Source organism: Paramormyrops kingsleyae, chromosome 8, assembly GCF_048594095.1.
Source record: "Paramormyrops kingsleyae isolate MSU_618 chromosome 8, PKINGS_0.4, whole genome shotgun sequence".
Taxonomy (NCBI): domain Eukaryota; kingdom Metazoa; phylum Chordata; class Actinopteri; order Osteoglossiformes; family Mormyridae; genus Paramormyrops; species Paramormyrops kingsleyae.
The window spans coordinates 26,553,201-26,577,809 of record NC_132804.1 but is presented as its reverse complement, the minus strand read 5'-3'; the positions used below and the strand labels follow the sequence as shown (position 1 = coordinate 26,577,809).

Below are 24,609 nucleotides of genomic sequence, written 5' to 3'. Positions count from 1 at the left end.
AGGATGTGAATTAATAGATTCCTTGCAAAATATTTTAATAAACCCATCAGGAAAGAATGCGAAAGACTATTTCCATTCCAGAAAGGAATGCATTTAACTTAATTTTATTAAAATACACTGGATAAACAAATCTTGAAGTTTACAACACGTTTATCCTCCATAACAAGCACGAGGTCCAAACATGTCAAAATCCCAAATCAGTTAGACCTTAAACAAAGCAGTCATTCTCTGCCCTCAAATCCCCCTCCCACAATAGAAAGACAGCAGAATGATTTATTTTATAAACAGCCCTAAAAAGCTAAACTGTGAAACCATGTCCTGAACTAGGGAATAAAGAATTGGAAAACAGACATCCAGACAACCAGGACAGTTGTTTTCCAGGTTTGATGGTCATGGTGTAAAATTTAAAGGTGGTAAATTCTACATATTGGACACTATGCTAGAAACTAGACATGAATTGGGAGGGAAACAAAATTCAAGCATACAAATGAGCAGAGTTAAAACAAACAGGGCTATGAAATACCAAGGGCTTATTAAAATAAAAAACCCTGCCTCATTCGCCTTAAAGTTAAGTGTTTTTATAAAGAGCTTTTCTGTATTTAAAAAAAAAAAATTTTTAAAAAAATCTTCCATTCTGAAGTTATGAGGTCAGGACAGCAAAGGAAAACAAAAGCACTGCACATGCTATCGGAGAGCATAAATGTCCTGTCTATTCCCAGGCCTCTGCCGTGACGGCAGGCCGCCAGCCCAAGGCCTGCTTTGTACAAATTCACCCAGTTGCTCTGCAGTTTCTGGGTAGCCAAGCACATCAGTCTCTACCGGGTCCGGGGAGGGCAGGGGGGCGGGGGTTCTGGCTCAGCATCGGGTCGGACCATGACGGCCTAGAAGACGGGCAGCCTTGTAGAGGTCAAAGTGCAAGAGTTGATGTCCTCTGTGTGCGAGGCGCGGTGCAGAGAGGGCTCGGAGGTGCTGCGGTTTATCTTAGGCAGCGAGTGCTGCAGGAGCTCTATGGACGACAGGATCTAAAAAAGGCACAATGTAAATGCCATTAGGTAATAGAAGTAATCTAGAGGTGATTTAAAAGTATGCAGGAGGATGGGCGTAGGGCGGGGGGTCCTGTAACCAATCCCCCACAGACACCAAGGGCCAACTATATACTAAATTCTACTGACAGTTACCCAAACTAAATTTCACTGAGTTATACTAAGTTCCACCTTCCTTTACCTGCGGGAACAAGGGCCTCTCGTCTTTGGATTTCTTGATGCAGTCAGCGACCAGCCTCTTCATGGCTTTGGGGCAGTTCTTGTACAGCTTGCTGAGGTCTGGGGAGAGGTAGCCCCGGCCAACCATGAAGATGATCTATAAGGAGATGCAGAAGCCCACGTGATTAATCATCCGCCGACGTGGAGCGACTACGCCTGTGGCTTCGAGGCCAGAGCCCTGTGCACAAAGATGGACTCTTTCGGAGGCCCAAACACATGGGCCAGATGGGATAAGTACCGACGGCGGCGCATTGACAAGTCCCCCCCCCCCACACAGTCACCTTTCCCCCACATTCGAGCCTGGTGGTGAAGCGCGGCAGGAGAAACGTGCCAAGGTCACGATGCCGACGCCAATGCCACGCAGACGGGCCACAGGGAACGACGACTCGGAGAACCCTGCGGCCTCGGCAGACAAACAGGCTTTTGGACTCCGGAGCCTAAATTTAGCTTTGTGGCTCCAGGGCAATTGCACTCACCACGACATGGGCCGTGTGCCAGGCAAAGATCACCCCCCCCCCCCCCAGGCTGAGCCCCCACACCCTGACTGTCGCAATGCCCCTGAAGCAAAAAGGACAGGGCAGCTCTGTAATGGCACTCCTCTGTCGGGGGAAAATACCACGCTGGTATTTCCAGCCATGTTGTTCAGCTCTGTTTATATAAAACACACACGCTAAAAAAACGCCAAAGCTTTGTCTGTACGCAACTGGAGGTGTCTTCATGCCACAGTCAACGCCATGTCTGCTGTTAATTCATTTTTTTTTTAAATATATTTCCTTAATATTCCATATCGTTTTTCAGGATGCCATTTGTGTGCTGTGTTTTTTTAGAATTTGCTCGCTCTGTGTGCACCGTCCCTGCACTTTAACAATAATACTGCAAAACAAAAACAACTACACCACTTAACTGATCCCTTGTGGGACGACACATACAGCCCTGGAAAAAACAGACCACTTCATACGTTTTTAAAAATCTACATTTTTAAATCCTGGTTTAATCCTGTTCGCTACACGGCAAGATGCTCCCAGGCTCAAAATTTCTAAGACAGCAGTACACAAGAACAATGTGAATGACCAGAGACCGGCCAGGTCAAGGGCAGAAGCGAATTTCTAATGGCAGGGATGACCATCAACTCATTTGACACTTTCATCAATCAGAGAATGACATCAGGTGACCTTCAAAAGGAATGGGAAACATTAACTGCAGGTGTGAAGTGCACTGCTAAGAGTCAACAGACGTACTCCCATAAACAGAGGAAAAAAAAAAAACTGCTATGGTCTCATTTTTTTCCTAGAGCTGTATAGTTGGCGGCAAAGGCCAGCCACCTGCAGTGGTACTCATGGAGCTGAGGTGGGGGGGGGGGGGGGTCAAGGCTGGGCTTCAAATCGGCAACGTTCCAATCACAGGCAAAAAGGTAAAAAAATAAAATAAGTGATAAACCGTGAAGATACCACCAAGAACCTCATTTTACTTTGAAATGCCTTGTTTATAGTACAAGATGGCATGTAGTAGAATACTACAGTCTATAAATATACAGTATATTTTTATATATGTACACATACACACAAACTAGGGACCAATACTTTAAGGAATTCCCCTTAAATATGAACTGAACTGTATCAGGGCAGAGGAGGGGTAAGAATTCTGAATTTCATTCAACTAAAATCTAAAATTCCCAGGCTCTCCTTTTCTGGAAGGTCAGTTACAACAAAGTGCCCGATATCAGCTGTAAGATGGAGAACTTGTGTCATGATTCCAGAATATTGAGTGAATCAAACCTAGGAAGTAAGAGACCCGCACTGTAGAAGTATGTTTTGGGGGGGAGCACTGTAGCTCTGGTATTTTTTTCTCCTTTTTGGAAAACATTGAGACCATATTCTACATTCTATATAATCTGCAGCACTGTCTGCCTCTAACTTTTGAGATATAGAAATTGGCAAACTTTCCATTTTGCACTTTATGTTTAACCATTACTTATTAAATTTACTACAGGCAGCTAATTCCATTGCCTGCAAATGCTGCATGCTGTGCTGCTGCCAATTTGATATTGGTGCTGTGGTACAGGCAGGGGCGGAGCCAAAGGCCAACAGAGCCCTTGCCACCCCCAGTGCCACCCCGCTGGAAATGGTAAACATTAAAATATACCAATGAGGAGATCGGGCAAAGATTTGAGCAGAAAACGAATTTCCGAGTGGCCCTGAAGGCATCCCGACGCAGCAGTACCCTGTGTGCACTGCTTACTGACATGTCACTGGCTAAAAGCTCTGCCAGTGGCGCGTGTTCCTACATGATCCAAGACACACCTGCGGTATTGATAACAGCAGGAGTTAATCGGGTATTTATAACATATTACACTGTATTACCTTCCTAATGAGAGGTGGTCACACACTTGCAGTACATAAAAAATAGCAGCATGAAAGCGCTGCGCACTGTCTGCTCCATGTCTCGTTTAAATTAGCCACGAGCTCTGCTCCTGCTGATATAGATCGTCTTTTAGACAGCATCTTTGTACGTATGTATGTTTTAGTGCACATGCTGAATTGCTTGGTCTTTATGATTGTTGTTTATGATTTTGTAAATGTTTGTTGTGTTTATTCAGCAAACATTTACAAACTCGTTTATTATGTGTACGAGAAATATTTTTTTCCTTCATTTATCATATTTATATGGACCCCTCTGAGAAACCCTTGCTCACCCTTTGCCCCCCCCCCCCTAAATAAAAGTCTAGCTCTGCACGGTGCGGTCCACTGCAATCATTGCAGATCTCCTTTTTGTTCTCAGCCTCATTTTCACCTCAAAATCCCCTCTGTTATCTCGGCTGCCCCTGTCACCTGCGGTTACCTGGTCTCTGTTAGCGATCAGGGCGTACGGAAGCTCTCCCGTCATCAGCTCGTAGAGCACGATGCCGTAGGCGTAGACGTCCGACTGGAAGCTGTACGGGTTACTGTCCTGCATGCGAATGACCTCAGGGGCCTGGGGGGGTGGGGGGACAGACAGATACACAGGCGGTTCTCACACATTGCAGACCTTCTGGTTCTTTTTATCTATATAAATGATCATGTAATTACAATAAATTGTGCAACAGATTTTGTCTGAGGCACCTTTGTAAACCAAGCAGATTTTTTAGAATTTTGGCATTTCAACTTAATAGCAAGAACCTTTGTTCTCCAAGATGACACTCACCTTCAGAGCTCTACAGGTATCAGCTAACCAGTGGGATATTTTGCTAACCCTGCACACATATACGGGTTATAGTTGGTTAGAGTAACAAACACACAATATGCAAGAGTGCAGTAAAGGCAGGGATACCCTGGAAGATTCAGGGAGCCCAGTGCTTTACAGGGGCCCCCGAATATGTAAAATTACACAATGGGGGTCTAAGGTGACATTGTCAGGGGCCCTAGAATTTCTAGTTATACATGTGTTCCAAACAGCACTGACCAGGGTGAGAGGTTAGAATAGGGATGGATTGATGGGTTATTATCCAGCCCAACATAATCTAAGTTGCAAAAAAACCTGCAAGCCAGAAATTTCAGAAAGATGTCATTTTACGCTACCCATTACAGTACAAAAATCGGTATCAGCTGAAGTACTTGGGCTAGTTTATCCGGCATTCCAAGGACCGAAAGCTCGCACATTATATTTAATAACCAATGAAAATGTGTCCGTCCAAATACACAGACTGAAGATCAAGGTGTAAGAATCTGAAAGAGTGAGAGATACTTCACAGTAAATATGAGCCGGTGTATTTTTAAATTTGTTTTTAACCTGTAAACTGGAAAGCTGGAAAAACCAGCGGTTTCATCCTCTCTTCTGAACAAAGTCAGACTTAAGTAACAGGTGCTCAAGTAGTGTGTTTGGTGGAAAGAATGTAGCTCATCTGACTCGTGTTTCATATGTTAAAAGCGAAACTGCCAACATGAACACCCAATTTCAGTCTAGATATTGGAAAACAACCAATTAAGCTTTTTAAGTGCAAATTAGGTTACTTTTGATAAACTCTCTGATCTCATTCATAGCAACCCGAGTTAGCTATACGTTTAAGAACTGGTTATAGCATTACAATCGGATGTTACTAAAAGCAAAATTATTAATTTGTAAGACCTTTTAACATTTTCCTTACGGTAAAATCAACATTCAGGTTACCTGAAACGGACAGGCACGCTCCATTTACTCTGCTAAGCTTCCACATGCCCCGTGCAAAAATAGTGCCACCAAAAATACCCATATAGTGTGTCTGCAACTATCAGGTGTCAAAACCTTCTTCTATAAACTGTTATGGCGTATACCCCAAATATTTCAGCTATGTAGTGCTACACAAAATAGATTCTATTACTATTTAACCGTTGATTATGAAAAGGCCTACAAGTGAGAGACAAACCGCCAACACAGCAAAACAAGACGCAAGTTAGTCGCTTGAAGTGGTTTTTGTATAAAAGTTGAAAAAAGTAATTTGCAAAACTACAATGGAAACAGAATTTGAATGAGTAGATCTTTAGGACGGGGCATGGTGGTCCAGTGGTTAGCGCTGTTGCCTGGGTTTCAGTCTCCGCCAGGGTTCCATGTGTGTGAGTTTGCATGTTCTCCCCGTGTCATCGTGGTGATTCCCGTGGGGATTCCCATGGGTACTCCAGTCCCCCACCCCCCCAGTCCACAAACATGCTGAGGTTAATTGGAGTTACCAAATTGCCCACAGGCATACATGTGTGAGTGAGTGGGGAGTATGAGGGTGTCCTGCGATGGGTTGGTGGCCCCCCCTGGGGTGTTCCCGGCCTTGTGCCCATAGGCTCCAACCCCCCTCTGACCCTGAACAGGATAAGTGGTTCCAGAAAATGGATGGATCCTTAGAACACACAATTATTATTTTATCAGTCACTGTAGATCCATCAACTCATGGAAGACCCGCTCATGCTGAACGTCAGGACATGGGTTTTAATCTCGTGGGATGACAAATGGCAAGTACTATTTGCCATTAATGGAAATACATTATTCACAATTTAACTTTGTCGACTTATAGAAGAAAAGAAAAAAAAAAAAAAACCACTTGTGCAAAAATTTCATGGAAACACAGCCAATGACAAACAAGGGCCTCACTCACCATCCACAGTATGGAACCAGAGGGCTGTTCCACCTGGTGGGAGCCACTCCACCTGGCCTTCACAGTAGCCAGGCCAAAGTCTCCGATCTTTACCGTCAGACTTTCATGTAAGAAGATATCTGCACTTATGTCAAGGGGACATACATTGTACATTTCCACAGTCATGTGTTATAATTATATGACATCATCATTTCAATTGCATAAGAATGATGATGTTTCTGGTCTTTTCTAAATTACTCCACTCAGTGGCCACTTTATTAGGTCCACGTAGCTTGTACATGGTAAGACCCGCCTTTGCCTCCAGAACGGTTTCAAGGCTAGACAAGTTGTGCCTTCAGAGAACCACTGTTCGCTTTAATAAGTCTCCTCCGACTTCTCTCATCATGTAGGCGTTTTCAGCCACACAACATTCTCTGTCAACTCTAGACACTGCAGTGTCATCAATCGATCGTGCATCTTACCATCAACACTGGGCTGAGGTTTCGTGGTCACTCTACAGAACAAGACCTTCAAAAAAAAGGATACTGTTTGACTTCATGTCCCGATGGATGATATTCTTTGCATGTAGATAACTAATACAAAAGAAAGACAAGCAGAATTTAGAGTGTTCAATTCTTTGCTGAATAGTGCTTTTTTTTGTGAAAGAATGTGTGAAAAGCACCCAAGACACAGAAATGCTTTTAAATCCTAGGAGTCCAAAAATTCATTGATACCAGATACAACTACACCAACATATGAAGACGGATGAGTCTGAACAAATGCAGAACCATTAAACACGAAACCTCATTGCCATATTGCACGTCAATAACAGCAAAAATGTTCTCTGTAAGGGACTTTCCAGTAATAGGCGAGTTTGGTGGAGGACAGCTGGACGATTGATCCAAAAGCCTCAGTGGTCCATGGAGATGCCTGCCCCCCCCCCCTTTTACATTAATGTTGCCCCCATTGGGCCACAGTGCTCACTCACTCCATGCCCTGGGCAGTCTGCCTGGCGATGTCGATGAGCTGAAACATCTGCAGGTTGGTCTCCTGCACATGCAGATGTTTGTAGAGGCTACTGCCATCGCACCACTGCGTCACGATGGCGAGGTTCTCTTTCGTCATGTATCCCATGAACAACAGGATGTTGACGTGTCTGGTCTTCCTGTAAGCGTGACAGGAATGCACAAAAGTGGTAAAGTTAATCGAGTTTTCTTGCCATGCAGCAAGGGCTGTGTTAGACACAGAAGCTAGGCTAGAGAGAGAAATTCTGAATAAGGTTCTTTACATTGGCATTTGTTAGAAAAAATAAATAAAAATCTAGAACTGCCTCTGATTTAATGTTAGTAAAAATCTCTCGCAAAGTACTGCCTTGAGAAGGGGTGTCAGGAGTTACATGACGGCTAAAGACAGATGTGAAGCATTACCACAAAAGTTTAATAGTGGAAAGTAACCTGCGTGTTCTTTGCCAAGTATGACTGCTAAACACTGGTAGCATCCAGAGATAATTGCAGTAATATTAATGCTGTACATGTGGCAGTAAATATCATGTTTGTAATACGTACACAAATTTAGAACGTTATATGGGGCAAGCTGATGGAATGAGATCTGCAGAAGAGTGTACAGAGAGGTGTGTGTGCGTGCAGGTCTGACTGATGGCTGTGTCCCACAACACATCATCATTACACACTAAGAAGTTCAAAGACGTCACATCGACATCTTTGGGAAAAGGCAGAACTTAACCCAAAGAGCAGAACCCTCACACCTTGAACTCATCCCTACCTCAGAACTGCTACCTCATTGCGAAAGGCCTGGAATTGCTCCGGAGTTGGATCAGCGACCTTTAAAATCTTCACGGCCACATCACCTGCCATTGGGGGGGGTGGGGGGACAGAAGGCTTCCATCACTTATATTTCAACAGCAAAGAGCAGGTTGTGTTGCCAGAACAAGCACTTTATGCTTGGGAGGAACCAGCATCATCTCTGGATGTTGGCGGACCATCTCAGCACCAGCTGGACTGAACCCCAAAAGCGAGCTTCTGCCCCGGCGGCAGCTCGACATACCGTGCCACTTCCCTTTGTACACGGTCCCGAAGGACCCGGAGCCGATCCGGGACAGCAGCGTCACTTCGCTGGCTTCTATCTCCCAGTAGTAACTGGAGTCTCGCTTGTCACGAGGCCGCTGTAGGAGGAAGGTCCCAAAGAGAAGAGTGTAGGGGTGTAACGGTACACAAAATTCATAGTCCGGTGCAAACCTCCATTTTGTGTTCACAATTCAGTACAGCAGGGAAACAATAATTTCAGAACAAATTGTAAGACTGCAAACAATAAGGAACAGATGTAAACTAAATAAGGTAATGTGTCTGTTCATATGTCTGAATAACAAAACCTAAGAGATGCTTATTTGCTCATTGAATGCGTTTCCAGGAACATATCCAAGTCTGGTATAACAGAACCGACATTCTTGGTCTTTACTCTCTCTGGTGTTGGTGTAATTTAATGGGAAGCCAAAATGTTCCCAAACTACTGATTTAAGTGTCGTGGGAGAGTCTGAGCTCACTAGCACTAGCTGTAACCAACTCAAAGTCACAATTAGCATAATGTTTTCTGTCCTGAACATCCAATTGTGAATTTACGTTCCGCCCATGTACATAAATGAACTAATTTGTTTCATTGTATGGTCTAAACCGAATATGATGTAATCGTATGGCCCATAAGGATTGTGCATCATTGCAGCCCAAAGAAAGAGGCTGCAAAAGAATCAGAACATCAGGCAGCCCAAACATCAGCCGCAGTCACCGTGGGTGGAATGGGTGATACTTACGATTCGATTTTTCTCATGCGTGTTGCTGGAGGGGGCCCTCTCCCTGTGCGCGGGGGCCAGGGTCATGGACTGGGACCAGCCCGTCGGGCTCTGGTTCTGCGGACTCCCTGTTGTATGGGAGCAGGTGTGAAGTTTTACCAAAGAGCAAAACAGCTGGAAGACATTACTGCAGCAGTGATGAGATGACAAAAAGTCATCAAAAGTTATCAAACCATTTGAAATGTCGAAGTGGGGGGAAAAAAACCCAACAAATTTAAAAATCCTGTGATAAAGAAAAACTTTTGGAAGAAATTCATATTTAGCATCTTACCAGTATCACCACCTATCAGGACATCCTGAAAGGGGGAAAAAAGGCAGATTAAATGACATCAGCTGTGGATCTCATTACACAAAGAACCTCTTTCAAAACCTTTCGAAGATATTATATAAAACTCAAGCCCTAATAAGAAAATCAGGATTTTCTTTTTCGTCTTTGGTTATTCGTAACGCCAGGTTAAATGTGTCATGCACGGGTGTATTTTCAATGCCAAACTCCACACTGCTGCTGAACCTGCAGTAACACACCAATTAGTTTCGGTTAAAATATCTCCACAATGTTCTGGACATAACCAGGTTGAGCAGAGAAACACCCCAAATCAGGCAGCGTTAGTCAGCAAGTGACGGTTCCCCGTGGGACCAGAGGCTGCCAGTCCTGCTCTTTGCATCATCACTGTGCCTTTCTCGCTGCCGTTTTGGAGGTAAGGCTATTCCTGTCCTGGATCTGGCCAGACTCCACCCGGGGGGGTGGGGGGGGGCTAAAATTACGAAACTCAAGCGCTTCATGCTATTATCCACTCAGTACGACATCATTACATGAGGGTGGACTGGCAGTCATAGAAAAACAGGCAAAGGGGACTGGATAGTTTAGTCAAGCAGGTAAAATTGGGGGGGGGGGGGGGGTCCTTCTTACATTTCTGACTGTTTCTGGGGGGCCTTGTCTAGCGTCGGCTACGGCTCTGGTTAAGTGAACGATACCGACTCTTCTCTTCAGGCAAAAACGGCGACACCAGGAGCTAGGGGACACGTTCAGGCAATCGAACTACTCCCAGGGAGCAGGACACGGGGCAGGGGGACAGTGAGGAGAGAAGAAGGGACAGATGAGGGGGGGGGGGGGGGGGTAGGGGCTACCTGGATGCCCTCTGTCAGGGTGCTCTCCCGTAATGAGCACATTACTGCATGTGTCTGTTAAAGGACGGGACAGCCAAGGAAAGACCAGGCTGACAGGACACAAGAACAAGGTGAAAAGTATAAAAGAGTGGAATTTAACAAACAGGATAAAGGAATGGACTAAAGGCAAAGCACAAGGTGAAAAGTCAAGGAAAAGCAGATATTTTAAACACAGGAGGAAGAAAGGGAGAAGCGGATGTGTTAAAGCCCGCGGGGGCGGTAGGCCCGTTACCTCAATTATGCTGCCGTCGAAGGGCGCCGTGGTACTGACCATGTGCACGTTGGGCGTGGAGGTCGACCTCTGCCTCTGGGAGAGGGAGCCCCCAGAGGACGGGTAGGGCGTCACATCACTGAAGGCATGGGGGGTAGAGTGTCTGTGCTGAGAGCTTGGGGCAATTACGAAGGGAAGAAAAAAACAGAATGAATATTATTTTATTGTTATTAACTGAAAAACTTGCCATTTTAACAGCTCCTGAAATTAACCTGACAGAGGTTAATAAGCACCGTTTTGTTTAGGGTGTCGTTATGCCGCCATCTGACACGGCATGGCCCCAACTAGCCGTCACACCAGCCGCAGCTAAAATCCTACCCACACATTCGTCCAAGTCCGTTTCGCCTTGTTAGATATCATCTCATCCCTCCCAAATGGTTCCAGGGTCTCTCCCGGGGATACAGCGGTCCCGAGTCCCACACGGGGGTCTCCTATGCCAGCATTACCCAATACGGTTCTCAGTGGGGCCATGGTCGGTCCATGTTTTTGTTCCATCACAGCTTCCAGTAAGCAAAAACGTGGAAAAGACTGCCCTATGTCATCCAGCACTCCTGTCACCCCCCCCCCCCCCCCCACCCCCACCCCCACCCCAGAGCAGCTGGTCACACTCACCTGGAGGGTAAGCGGGAGATGGAGTCCCGAACACGCCGCGATGAGAGCGGCGGCAGGGAATGGCCACCGCTCTCGCCCGGAGACGGGAAGAGGCTGAAGGAGAAGCATCATGTGTCGATCATGTGCCGAGTGGCCCAGTCCAATGCGCCAGTTTAACTTACAGCACTGCTTAAGTTACAGCACTTAGTCAATGTAGTCAAGTCAAAAAATTTAAAGAGATATTAGCCATGAGGCATGCTAGGAGTCAGGTCACAAAATACATGGGTGTATTGGATGGTTTCTGTAGGAGACGTTTTAAAATTAAGTTAACACTTTGACAGGCATAATATAGTTTGACACAAAGATCATTTAAACATTTTATTTCTCTTCACTGTACTGTATATCCTTAAAAATGACATTGTGTAAAGATATCGGTCAATAATTCTGGCCAGAATCAAAACCAAGGTTGAGCATCATGTTAAAATAGTCTTGTCATTATAGCTAGGTTCTGATCTAAATTATTTAAAGAACCGAGGTTCCTCAGCCATTACGATCTTAAAACCATCACCTAACCCAAGGACTCTATCCCAAATACAAAATTAAAGGCCCTTCATGTTTGAAACCTTTAATTTTCATTGACAAATACCTTTAAAACTCTGAGGCAGCAATGCTGAGCTTCTACACGCAGACTTAATTGAAAGGTATGTGACCACAAAAAGGCGTTACACATTTTACTTGCAAAATAACATTGTGTTGTGAATGTGCGTTTATAGTAATTTTCGAATGACTGCATAAAGGCACACTTGTGTCATAGAAGAACAGCAAGCGGGTGATGACCTAAATCAAATGAATAAATCACCACATAAACTGGCTTGATGTGTGCAAGAAATTAAATATAGCTGGTTGCCTCAACCAGATGTAGGGTACAAACAGATCTGGGGCATATGCAAACAAGCTTATCGAGTCAACAGGATGGGGGCAATTATTGAGTTGGGCTATATCCCTCATAAAAAGGGTCTAGAATCACCTACGTAGGAGTATGATGTTCTTATGGTGGGCAACTAAATAAGAAAATGTCCAAGAGGTTCCAGGGTGCTTCTCAAGGGTTATTTATGAGGGCAACAGCCTGAAGGAAGGAGCTGTTCAAGCAGCAATTAGTCCCTGTACTCAGGCTCTTATTCTCAACTAATATTTAGATGGGTCAATTGAAAGTGAAATTACAGTAATATCAGAAAGATCATGTCACCACTCACAGGATTAGCCTGCATTTCCCTGAAGGACACAATACAAAGAGCTCTTTCTGCTCTGCATAGCAGCACTCACAGAAGCTGCCTCATGTTGCTCCAGTCCACGCACATCGTGGGCACTTTGGTGCTGCAGTGCTCGTGAAACTTATAACCGCAGGTCTGGCACCGGAAGCCGTTCAGCAGGAACTTCTGGCAGATGTCGCAGAACGCCAGCTTCAGGAACGTCTTCCGGACCTGAGCGGAACCAGAGACACGGCTTTCAGCCATGGGGGGTGGGTGCCAAACACGGCCAGGGCGGGGCAGGACGGATTGGGACGCTCTTTATCTTTTTGTGCGTACTCACGAAGTTGTGCGTGGTCAGGGGCACGTGGTCTAAGACTTCCACCAGCAGGTCTTCCCCGATCAGCGAGGTAGAGTCTGTGTTCCAATCCATGCGGGACTTCTTGCTGTATACAGACACAGAAGCACCAGGAAATCTCAACAAGGAAAGAAAAAATCTCACCCCACACTGACACAAGGAGTTGGAACAGAACCATAATCTGATCCACTGTAGCCCTACATTTGAAACTTGTGAAAAAAAATCTGTATGTTGGTGGTGTGCCTGATCACATGTAGTGAAGAACACTAACATACCTACAGTGCTAACTGGATAGCAATTCAAAAGCTCACATTTAAGTTTTTGTGCAATTTAAAGAAATTCATTATTAACCATATTGAAAAACAGGTTAACATTTAGGCTTTGCTACTTCAAGAGTGGACGAATATTAAATCGATAGATTTGTACCAAACTCTAGTGTGTGTGTGTGATTAAAATGCACACTCAGTATCAAGAAAACCTCACAGTCACACTGGGACCACAAAGGACTGGCGGGGAATAACTGTAAAATGTGTCAGCAGCCTGTTGCTTTTGTTGTATTTGTGAAAGGTGTCTGGCCAGATTACTGCCACTGAACTTCCGCACATTCCCCTTGAGGGCAGGGCAGCCACATTGAGTTATAACTCAAAGAACACAAAGGATTCTGCACAACTCTGACCGCAAATTTAGCATTTAGCATAACATGGCGTAGCTTCACATCACTGGCCCAGATGGGAATTAAATGCACATATTGGAGACTTTTATGGGCCGAGACGTAGTATTTAAAATGAAAATGTGGCTTCATCTTTAATTAAAGATCCCCCCAAATTACCAAATTAGCTGAAGTATTAATAAAGGCTTATAAGTTTTAAACTCCACAATTTACTCCCACAATTATTATGGAAATTCTGACTACAGCCCCCGTCCCTGTCTGGCATTTAAGGCCAAACTCTTCAGTCTCATGAACAATTCCCGATCTCCAATGTGACCAGTACAACCAGTTCTGTAGGAAGGAAGGGTGATGGAAAGTGGACAAAATGGGAGGGCACTCTGGGGTCCTCTAAAGCTTGCCTCTTCAGTCCGGGGTGCAGCCTGAAGACGGCACAGCATGCGGGCTGAAGCCCTCGAACCTTCAGGGCCTTGATCAGGCAGTTGTAGAGGGTCATTCCGGGCCGCACGTTCACCTGTGGGGCAGCACGAGACACTGGTGTGAGAACCATGACTCCAACAATAAAATGTCAAACTGCTGGTGACGTCGTCCATGGAGACTCGCAGCTACGGTTAAATAAGGAAGCTGTCGGATCTCTGAAGATCACGAGCTCCACTTCATCGGCAGTCAATGCCATACGTTCAGCTTGACCGGGCGCCAGAGCACGTCATCCTGGCGAAAGTGGCTTACCACGGTCCGCTGCTTGTTAGGCAGGTACACCCGGATGGTGCTGCTCGTCTTGGGCGAGTCGGTGATCTTGCCGTCGCCGGACGAACGGCGCTGATAGGCGAAGCCTTGGACGATAGTGGGCGACATGCAGGAGTCTTCAAACACCGAATCCTTAAAACCAAAGCCGTTGCTTATGGTCTTCCAGGCTCCGTGAAAGTGCTCCATTCCCATTAGCGGCTGGCTTCAGTAACCTGTTATGGGGGTGGGGGCAGGGGGGGGGGGCATATGACGCAGGTTTATTGGAACAGATCCTTCCAAACTACATCACATGACATGACTACAGAACCTCACGCACCCAACCATACATGGTGTAAGACTCAGCAGGGCAGGGTATTGTGCCTGTGATCGGAAGGTCGGCAGTTCAAATCCCAGGGTCAGCAGAGTGATGTCACCATTGGGCTTTGAGACACACACCTTTAACCCCCAATTACCTCCAGGATCTGGCTCAGCCTACTTTCTCAAAAAATTATGCTGCTGTGGATAAAAGCATCTACCAAATAAACAAAAATGCAATTTCCCTGAAAGGAAGTTAAAGTAACTCAACCCCAAGATATGGGAGACCATCCATTTCAGTTAGTAGTGTACAGGATCTGGCCTCCTGTCAGCTGTACCAGCAACAGTTAATCAAGATGCAACAAAATGCATCAAGTTGGATTTTAATTAAAAACCAATTTAACACACTGAATACATGAAAACAGTATATTATCGTAAAATGGAATGACAAACAGCTGTTTGACATTTATGCTGTGCGCCTTTGTTTAGTTCTCTCACCCATTAAGATTGTATCAACACATCAGAGATCAGACTGCAGGACACGGGAGACCCTGACATCACACGGTTTCAGTAAGATCTCGGACACATACGGCCCGGTTATCAGATTGGAGTACTTCTTGTAAATCAGGAGTGAACACAGGCTACGTTGAATGATTCAGGCTGATGTTTTTAAGTGAGAGAAAGCTACACAAACCACTCAGCCGCAGAACCCGACGGAACACGGCAGAAGGCACGCCGGCCCACTGGAGATCGGTAACGCACGCCGGCCAGTGTTGTTACAGCTGGTCGCCACACTCCTGCCTTCCCAGCAGCCATTTCTTTCAGCCTGATCTCCCACACCAACTCCAGTCATCTGTCCTCAATCACCACACCCTGGTGGGGGGGGGGGTTCTACCCGTCACCCTTTCATCACCGCTGGCCACGTCCACGGAGGCCCACTCAGATGTGTCCGACCTGGCCAATCGCAGCACTGCGCCAGAAGGCCCTGCATATTTGGGCAGATTTTCCCCCTCCTGTAAAATTCTGGCAACAGCAAGTATTCTGGGAGATTGAAAATGGCACACTGAGGCAATCCTTCATTCCAGAGAAGACAAGGCGTGCCCACCTGGGGCTGCTCCTTAAACAGCACCCCCAGACAGTTTGGCAGAGACACAGCCGGGGGAGAAGCAGGGTGGCCGAGGTCCAGAATCAGGAGTGTGGTCTCCGGCAAAAGCTCAGATCTCCTCCTCCTCCTGCTAGAGGTGAACCCTCCACGAACCCCCCCCCCCCCCCATCACATCACCCTCCCCCCCCCCCATCACATCACCCTCCCCGTGAAATATTCCATCATGGCAGACCAGGGGCCCCAAAAAGGGTTCATAGGGAGGTGACCCTCCCTCTGGCAAGAAGCAGCCCAAGCCATTTTCAACATTTCCACCGCTTCACACCCCCCACCCACCCCACATCACACCAACGGCTCTACTTCTGTGCTGGCCTCTACACTGCCTCATCTGACATTTACTCTCCTTATGGGTCAGCTGGTAAGAAACATTCTGAACTTAACAGTGAAATGGAGAAAAAAAAATGCAGCTGTAGACCTTCCAATCCCAACTGATCCAGAGATGTTGAGGGTCATGAGGGGGAGGGAATTCAAAACAGGCCTCACGGCAGCATTCCGAGACATTAACATATTCATCGAGCGCATGCACACTCATGAAGCAGGCTCTCAGGCTTAACGAGCCCAGAGAGTGCTTCTGTAGCTAGCTCCAGGCTGCCAAAACGGAGTTTCTGTCTAACAGCACCTACAAATGATCAGGAGAGCAAAACGTACAGTCTTCCTACAGAGCGAGTTTCAGCCCTGCCAATACTCCCCTCAAACTTTCACTGCCAGAGGCCTTGGGCACTTGCGTCATGTTTGAATATCTTACATATTTATAATCCATTTATTACCATTTCTTGCAATAAGACCAATGAGACTGAAATATCTCAGTGTCTGACCCATCGATCATATCGCTGAAGATGACAAAGTTACTTTTGACTTTGCAAGTCAGTATGTAGCGGACTGACATGATCCAACCCTTGTTCCTGTTGACCCTAGATTGTTAAGTATATCTAACTTGATTTCAAACCCAAGTTCCTTAGGTTGTCTGCAAACCTTCTTACCCAGTTATGACATCAGTTTCTGAAGCAAGCCATGAGAGAGAAGCGACTATCCGACTGGAGTTTACGCTTCGGTCTAAAGCATCTTAAAATATTATAAATTATTTTTCACATGTTAATATAACAAGAGTTTTAGCTGGGCAACTCAGGTTACGTAACCTAAAGTATGTCAGCAGAGTTCCTAACAGGCTTCTAACTGGCCACCTTTGCGACTCAAGCCCACACCCTTGATCGCAGCACTACGCAGAGTCCACTAATCCATGGAGGACAGAGTCTTCGTTACATCAGAAGTGTTGGGTCGCTAGGGCAACATGCAGGTGACAAAGCGTGGTGACAGACGCCTCACTGTGTTGAAACGGCGGTAAAAGTATCAGACCTCCGGGTCAACTCTCCGTACAGCTGAGCCTTTGCCAGAACCTCAGTAACCTCTCAACGGCCTCAGCGCAATGCAGCTTAGTTGGCTCATTTGTCACTGACGCGGCCATGGCAGAGCACCTCATCTTTCACATTGTCAACTCTTATGACCTTCTCTCCGCTTAATTCCTTAAATCGTGAAAAGAAAAAAAAAAATTAACTGAAAACTGCAAACACATCAATAGCCCACGCATCCCTGAAAAGTTACTGAAGTGCTCCTTTGTACAATTTCTGCCTGTTCCTCTAGCCAGAGAGGTTGTTCAGATTTCAGTCAAACATGCCCTTTTATTGTAAAGCTACTAACTGGCCAGCAACCCAAAATGAAAACAAAGAAACGGTTATGAAGTATGAAGCTTTCACCCTCCGCTACAAGACGCTCTGTGAGAGACCTCACTCGGTCAATTCCCTGCTCGGCACGACTGCATCTACCAAAATGCCCCTGCTGGCCACAACAAGCCTGGCTTGGCGTTCGTTCACTTCAAAAAACCAGAGAGATCAAGTCCAAAACACAGAGAGTGTCCAAATAGAGGAACGGTTAGAGTCTAGATTAGCCAGTTCCAAGTAGAATGAAGAACAACCAAAGACAGCAAACAACATTACTTGCAAAACCACAAAATTATGCCCAGAACTCAGACTCACCTGGAACAGACTTAATCCCTTATTCTCACACACACACCGACATTTTTCACAGTACTTAACGGCAAAGTGTCACCTTCGGTATGTTCACGCTGCTGGGCCCTCTAGCTGTGTTTATACTCTCTCTCTGGACCACCTAACCTCAGGATGTTAATGCCTACCAAAAGCGAAAGTAAGGGCCGCAAATGTTAAAAACACCAGCATAGGAACAATGTTGCTTTTTCCTCAGCTAAACTAGCAGAGTAAATATTTATGGGAGCCGCTTCTCTGAAAGGGCAGCTGTCAGCCATTATGTTTACAGCCTAGAACCCAACAGGCTAAGGGACTTTAGGGCAGACGAACCGTGTCATGAATCGCTACAAATAAATATCTGCAAAGGACAAAAATTGCTAGAATCAAAATTACTTGCCATACTTGTTGGAAATAGGCTGCGGTCTGTCATTCAGGTAGACTTCAGGTAAACTTCTTGCCCATACAATTCCAAGCAACCTACCCCAGTATAAAATGTGTCAAATGTCAGTCATACTGTCGCTTGGACTAAAGATGCTAACTGTGTGTATCCTTCTATACTGCCATTGATCAAACACACTGATTTGCGTTTTCTCATATCAAGAAGAGATATTAAAAACAAGAAGAGATATTAAAAAGCCTATTAAAAACAGAGTAAACCAGTCCAGTGCTTAGCGGGAATGCAATGGCCGTACCATAAATTAATTAGGCAGACCGCCAAAAGTAGCTTCAAAGCAAAAAAAAAAAAAGCACGAGTGATTCTCTGATGGAGGTCAGCGTGCATTTGCAACTACAGGCTTGATGTAGTACTGCAATAAAATGGCTCCAAGCCTACAATACAATCTCGTTAATATACATCCAGAACAACATGAACACATTAGGGAACACTGACTACCTACATTCCTGAAACCCAAAATTTACAAGATTATGATTACGCAGCAGGAGTTACAAACGCCAGGGGTATTTATTTATGCAAATATGACAACAACTCAAGTAAAATAAGTCCAATTTAAAATCACACAAAATTTCTATGGACCACAATGCGATCTGTTAGATGTGTGATTAAAATAACACACTTAAATTTTGGAAATTACAATAACATGCAAACAGTTCATACAGGGCTTCAACACATGCAAAAACAGAGATGATAATCTACAACAGAACAAGAGAGAAAAAAACGAAAAGCGGAATTTGCCCTTGAACAAACAGTAGGATATTATCTACCCTTATCTGTCGGTAAAACTTGTCACAGCCTAAAAGCGCTACTTCTGCAACCAATCAGTGGCAAATAAGAATTAAAGGGACTTCAGCACCCGATGATCTCCTTGTGTCAATGGAGTAAAATATATCTTAAAAACAAATCACTTAAGTTATTGGTCTTAAAAGCAAGTATAAAAAAAACTTCTGTGAAGACCGACAGCACAGAAAAAGCAGCACAGGCTATTCACCACACTGGAGGACACAGAAAGCCGCTGTGCTCCGTCAGCAAGCCGCACAAAAAAGCATGACTGTCGATAAGCCACACGCATTAGGATCTTGCAACTTCACTTTTTCTGCTTAATCTTACATGCTGCGGCCCAAAATTCAAATAGCATGCAACTAAAAAAAGAACGGGTGAAATGCACAAGACAGGCAAGCTCACTACGCACTTCAAGTAACCTTGTTTCTCCTCCAGGGTTACCTCAGTAGCTGGCTCTGTTAAGGCGCCGCTGTTGCAAAATATCTGGGTTACTTTTCATCGGAAAAAAAAAATCTGATTATGAGAAGATACGCTGCTATCTGTAACACAGCGATCCTTTAAAATGAAGTGCAATGCCTAATTATTATATACGGCATACATATCCCTACCGTGCAGCACTGCGATTAAACAGATAAATGAGCTTTAAAACAACTCACATTAAAGCTGTCATATACTTAAAATCGTTTTCTTTAATCTTCGATGGGTTCATTTAAACTAGGTTAAAGATGGTGGCCGTCTGACACCCTGTAATATAAACGATGTATATACGGCCGGGGGGTTAATAAATTCAGTAATACCACCACCCACAACAGCAGCAGGAAACCGCTGCAGAGTTTCTCTAAAAAAAGACGACGTTTAACATCAACCATTATGCTTTGTTGATCAACACTGCGACGAACTGAAGTCACCCCCCCCAAAAAAAACCCATTCACTACGATCTTCTTGTTAAAGGTTATTGTGTATAACTACAAGATCATTTATTTGCTACATATATCATTTTCTTCGTGCCTTAAAGCCTAAATGTATTTAGCTATGCTATATAAAATGGACACTTAAGTAAGCTTACTTGTCCAAAACTAGTGCCAGAGACTGGACATACACTTAAAGTGAAACATTAAAAAATGCATTTACTTTTAAAAAATGTTTAGCTTTTACGAACCATATGAAGCCTAAGTGAGTGACGAAAAGACGCCGAAAACAGATCTTTTCAGAGATTTCTCTCCGGGCCATTTTTTGGGATCCCGGACCAGCAGCTTTTGTTGCGTTCCGCATACAACCCCCCAAAAAAGTTTCAAGACGAAAACCCAACTTGCGGTGCAACTCACTGCAGCCGCAAAACTCCCGGCTCGAACGAACCACCCCGATCGGCGTTATCCTAACGCGAAAACCCGCCGGTTTGCTACCAAAGATCAGCCGTGAACTTACCGAAAGAAAGTTAGCTGGATGTCTCCGGCTCCGCCATAACTGAAAAGTGGCGACTGGGTGACATCACATTTTGCAGACAGGGCAAGAGAAAGACGGCCGAGCTCTTTCGGTTTAAACACTTTTTTCCTCGGGAGAGATCGGCGAATAAATCACGATACCGCCGACGTCTGCCGCCCCCTTCCAACAACGCCGATGTTTATTTGGCAGATCCCAGCCCTTTCGCAAACTGCGCGATTTTCCCTCCCCTCTATCAGCTATATAAGCTACACCTGAGTGTTACATCTTAACATACATGAAATGTGGTGTGGGAGCGCTTTATTCTAGGCTGGCAACGTTAAGATGCAGAGGGCGTTCGCCGCAAATTTTTATTTTAGTAGATGGCTTTAAAATAGAGCACTATTTATCCACGGCATTACGACTTTGAGAAGGCTTGGGGTTCTTTTAGTTAGTGTAGTGCGCCTTCTTGACGCCAGTCACTGAAATTAGATCCTCTCAGGAATCCCGGTCATGCACTTCACGTAATGCGAGGTCTCAGTTTGGCCCTACGTTAGTTTACTTTTGGTTTACTTTTTTTTTTTAACTATTGTAAAACTTGCCGTTTATTTTTGGTGTAGAACACTTGTGTTACAGTCTAGGCTTACGGAATCCTAACTAGCTAGACGCTGTTTTTGCATGATATTTGGAAAATAAGGTTATGGGAAAGAAAATAATTCTGTATTAACACCCACAAAATCAGGTCTCGGTGATGTGGTATTTTAAATAAAGAGATTTAAAACATTTAATCTAATTGTAGGTTATGTCTTGTGAGTAGTTGAAAGAAACCACTGAAATTATCATGCAGACCATAGTAGATGCAATGGTACAGCATTAATATTTCCACTAAAACATACCAAATGTTTAAAAAATTCTCCCTAGTTGTAACTGAACTGAATGAAGTTGTATATCGGATCCTCAAGAAGTACGAATGAAATAAATTTGTGCAATAAATAATTTTGTTTTGGCCAAAATAATAAGTAGAATAGATTAACGTCATTGATCTCTGAGAGAATTTCACGACTTGGGTGCATTCGTGGGCCATTTTAATAAAAGGACACGACAGAACTTCAAATCCTAAATTCCAACTTTAGTCAAAGTTAAATTAAATTATCCTAGTCAGGGGCACAGGGGGGCCTGGAACCAATAATGTGGAAAGATTAGCATATTATTAGAAATAGACTGATTTAGTCTCTATCGACTTCACCTCAGCTTTCAATACGCAACATGAAAATATTTCAGCCACAAAAAGTATCTAAGGCAAAAAGCACCATCCTCTGGTTTAAATAGGAAACTGCAGACCACTTGGCGATACCTTGAGATAAAGTATTATAAAGTTACGTGAGACAATTTTTCCATAATCTTCCAACTGCTTTTCTTGGTCAGGGTTGTAGGGGGACTGAAGCCTTTTTCAGGAAATACAGGGCTGGGGAGCAGCATGGCAAGGCACATGTCGACTGACTGACCGACCGACCAACCGACAGACAGACAGACAGAAAGAGGGAGGTTTGTAATTACTGTATATCTCTGTGGGGACTCTCCATTCATTTCTATGGGCATAACCCTAATCCCATCAATGACACCCTTAACCCTAACCCATCCCTAACCTTAACCATAAGTAACCAAACAAAATACGAGACTTTTGGCATTTTAACTTTTTTGATAGCATTCACAGATCAGATAATATGAACGTAATCCACACACAGCAGGCAATTCAGAGACATCAGGTAGCTAACTGCATATCTCTGAAACCCACGAGGCACAGAGAGGAACATGCATGAGACTCCATGCACAGAGACTGCAAGTGGAACACAAACCCCCAGCTCTGGGGCTATGAATCAGCCATGCTACCTACTGCACCATCATGCCATTCCATGAAGACAATTTTTATACATGTCAAGATTCAGTAACTTATTTATTTACATATAGGTAGTACACAAGTGACTGAATTTCATGAATAATCTAGTGTCTTCTATAAAACTAATAAATGTTTTTTTTTTCATTTGTAATGTTCTCCTGATTAACATTTTAGTGTCAGATAACTAAACCAATAATTAAAACAACAATGATCAAATACATAACAGCCCAATGGGCAAAGACTAGTTTCTCAAAATCGGTGTCGCAGAAAATAATTCATAATTCAGTCTAAGTTTTCTACTTATCAGTGTGTGCGTGCGCACACACACACACACATATATATATATATATAAAAACACAGACACATATACAGTATATACAACTTATAACCACACTATATATATATATATATATATATATATATATATATATATATATATATATATATATACACACACACATATATACAGTAATACAGTATACATCAGCACTATATTTACACAAAGTATATATATTCAGTATATATATATGGACGTTTATCGTTTATACACACCACAAGTTCTTCCTCGTATATTTATTTCATTGTATGACTCAATGAACATTTTTTCCCATCAGATTAGAAACATAACTCACACAGAATATGTTTATGCTCAGTGCTGTGATATTTGCCTTAGTCTTCACTCACCCCAGGTGACTGCTAGTCTCATCACCATCGGAAGAGTTGCCGGGTGAGCGTGAGTCTTGCTGAGCAGATCGTGGAGCTGCAGCACTCTGCTTCTTATCCTCCAGGTGCTCTTAGGGACAAGTGTCTCCCAGCAAGAAATTCAGTTTGTCTTCTAGGATTGGACATCGCCATCCCAGAAGGCCTAATGGCAATGAAGCAGATGTGCCTATTCTCAAGATAATCTGCTGTAAACAGTCGGTAAAAATAACAAACCTCTGCTTGGCAAATCCGCAGAAACGACTTAATGCAAACAACTCATACTGACAAAGGTGGGAGTGAGGCGGGGACGGCTCAGGGGCGGTTCCTAGTGGACATTTAAGGTATTCCCCCAAGCTTGCATCATCTGGTGCTCACATCAGTCGAAAACAGATCAGCCTCTCGTTTATGCGGCACAGACAGCGGTGAGATATATCATTTTTCCATAATCAAAAGAAAGACACAATGAGATCAAGACTATAAAAGAAACACCCGAAAATTGCACAAAGGCCGTCAAAGGCTGTGTAGAAACTGACCCATATAAACCTACATAAAATACATCAGTTGGCAGCCCTCCTTCATAAGTAATCCTCAAACTAAAAAAAATAATAAATGATGATTTAAAAATGCTGAAAGTCTAATATAGTAACATAATGAGAAAGATTCCTGAGGATGCAAACCACCGTAAAAGCTGACGGAGGAACACAATCAGCCAGGAAATTGATCCTGTATTCTGACTAAAAGGTTTATTAAGATGTTTCACTCCATAAATGCAGACAGGCATTTTAAGGAGGGAGTGTCACAGTTTGATTAAAACATTTGATAAAGCACACTCTTCAAGTAATACTTTCCCCTTGTATTGATTCATTTTATCTTAGAAAATAACATACACATACAATTACAGTACCTTTATAACGCAGGAAAACTGAAGAATATCTGTGCAGGATTGCCAAGGGCCTGAAGTCTATCCCAGTAAGCAAAGGTGAGGAGGCACCATAGTCGAGAATGTAGAATACAGCAATTCTACATTATTTATCTATATATGTATGTAGAACTTTTTAAATATATAACATATTCAGTTAGGTATTTACTGAGGGCGTTAAGTACATGCATTAAAAATGCTTCTGTGATTCACGTGCATGATCTTGCAAAACTGGCCATTTTCCGCCTGAATATTTAAGAGCTGACAGAAATTAGTAACATATACACTACGCTGACATATTGCCCATAACTAATACGTACCGATATTAGAGTGCTGTGTTTATTTACATATATCGTGTCGTGCTTTTATTTAGGTTGTTCTGCCAGATATATGTAATACATATTACGACTGACTTCAAATAGCTTGTGATCCAGCATTTCCTTTCCAAAATAGCATGCTTTGTAATAGTATGCATCTATTATATTTGATACAACTGTGTAATATTATTGACGTTTATTTGTTTGGTAATATTTTCTATATTTATACATTACCAAAGTTAATTTGGATGGAGAAAGCGTTCTATAAAAGCATTTTTTTTTCTAAATAACAATGCACATCTTTCCAACTGCGGATAACAATAATAGTAATGAGAATACACGTAGCAATCTTTTCATATGTAAGAAAATTATCAAT

At 43.8% G+C, this 24,609-nt stretch overlaps 1 protein-coding gene across 6 annotated transcripts; it reads right to left on the bottom strand.

Moving 5' to 3' along the window:
• Positions 1-88: 88 nt before the first annotated feature.
• raf1b (Raf-1 proto-oncogene, serine/threonine kinase b) lies at positions 89-23,140 on the bottom strand. Of its 6 annotated transcripts, none has more exons than XM_023799564.2 (18): positions 22,964-23,140; positions 14,230-14,459; positions 13,902-14,014; positions 12,819-12,921; positions 12,552-12,709; positions 11,250-11,342; positions 10,599-10,752; positions 10,110-10,238; positions 9,471-9,495; positions 9,161-9,267; positions 8,401-8,518; positions 8,119-8,203; positions 7,325-7,501; positions 6,883-6,929; positions 6,358-6,476; positions 4,101-4,232; positions 1,225-1,359; positions 89-1,022 (listed from the first exon to the last, which is right to left on the bottom strand). In XM_023799564.2, exons 2-18 carry the CDS (start codon positions 14,437-14,439, stop codon positions 882-884), a joined length of 2,046 nt encoding a protein of 681 aa, XP_023655332.2. In that variant the 5' UTR covers positions 14,440-14,459; positions 22,964-23,140; the 3' UTR covers positions 89-881. The 6 variants fall into 6 exon arrangements, with proteins under 6 accessions (XP_023655332.2, XP_023655331.2, XP_023655334.2 ...); XM_023799563.2 differs by lacking the exon at positions 22,964-23,140 and adding an exon at positions 20,405-20,777; XM_023799566.2 differs by lacking the exon at positions 22,964-23,140 and adding an exon at positions 20,405-20,777 and having other exon boundaries at positions 10,638-10,752.
• Positions 23,141-24,609: the final 1,469 nt, after the last annotated feature.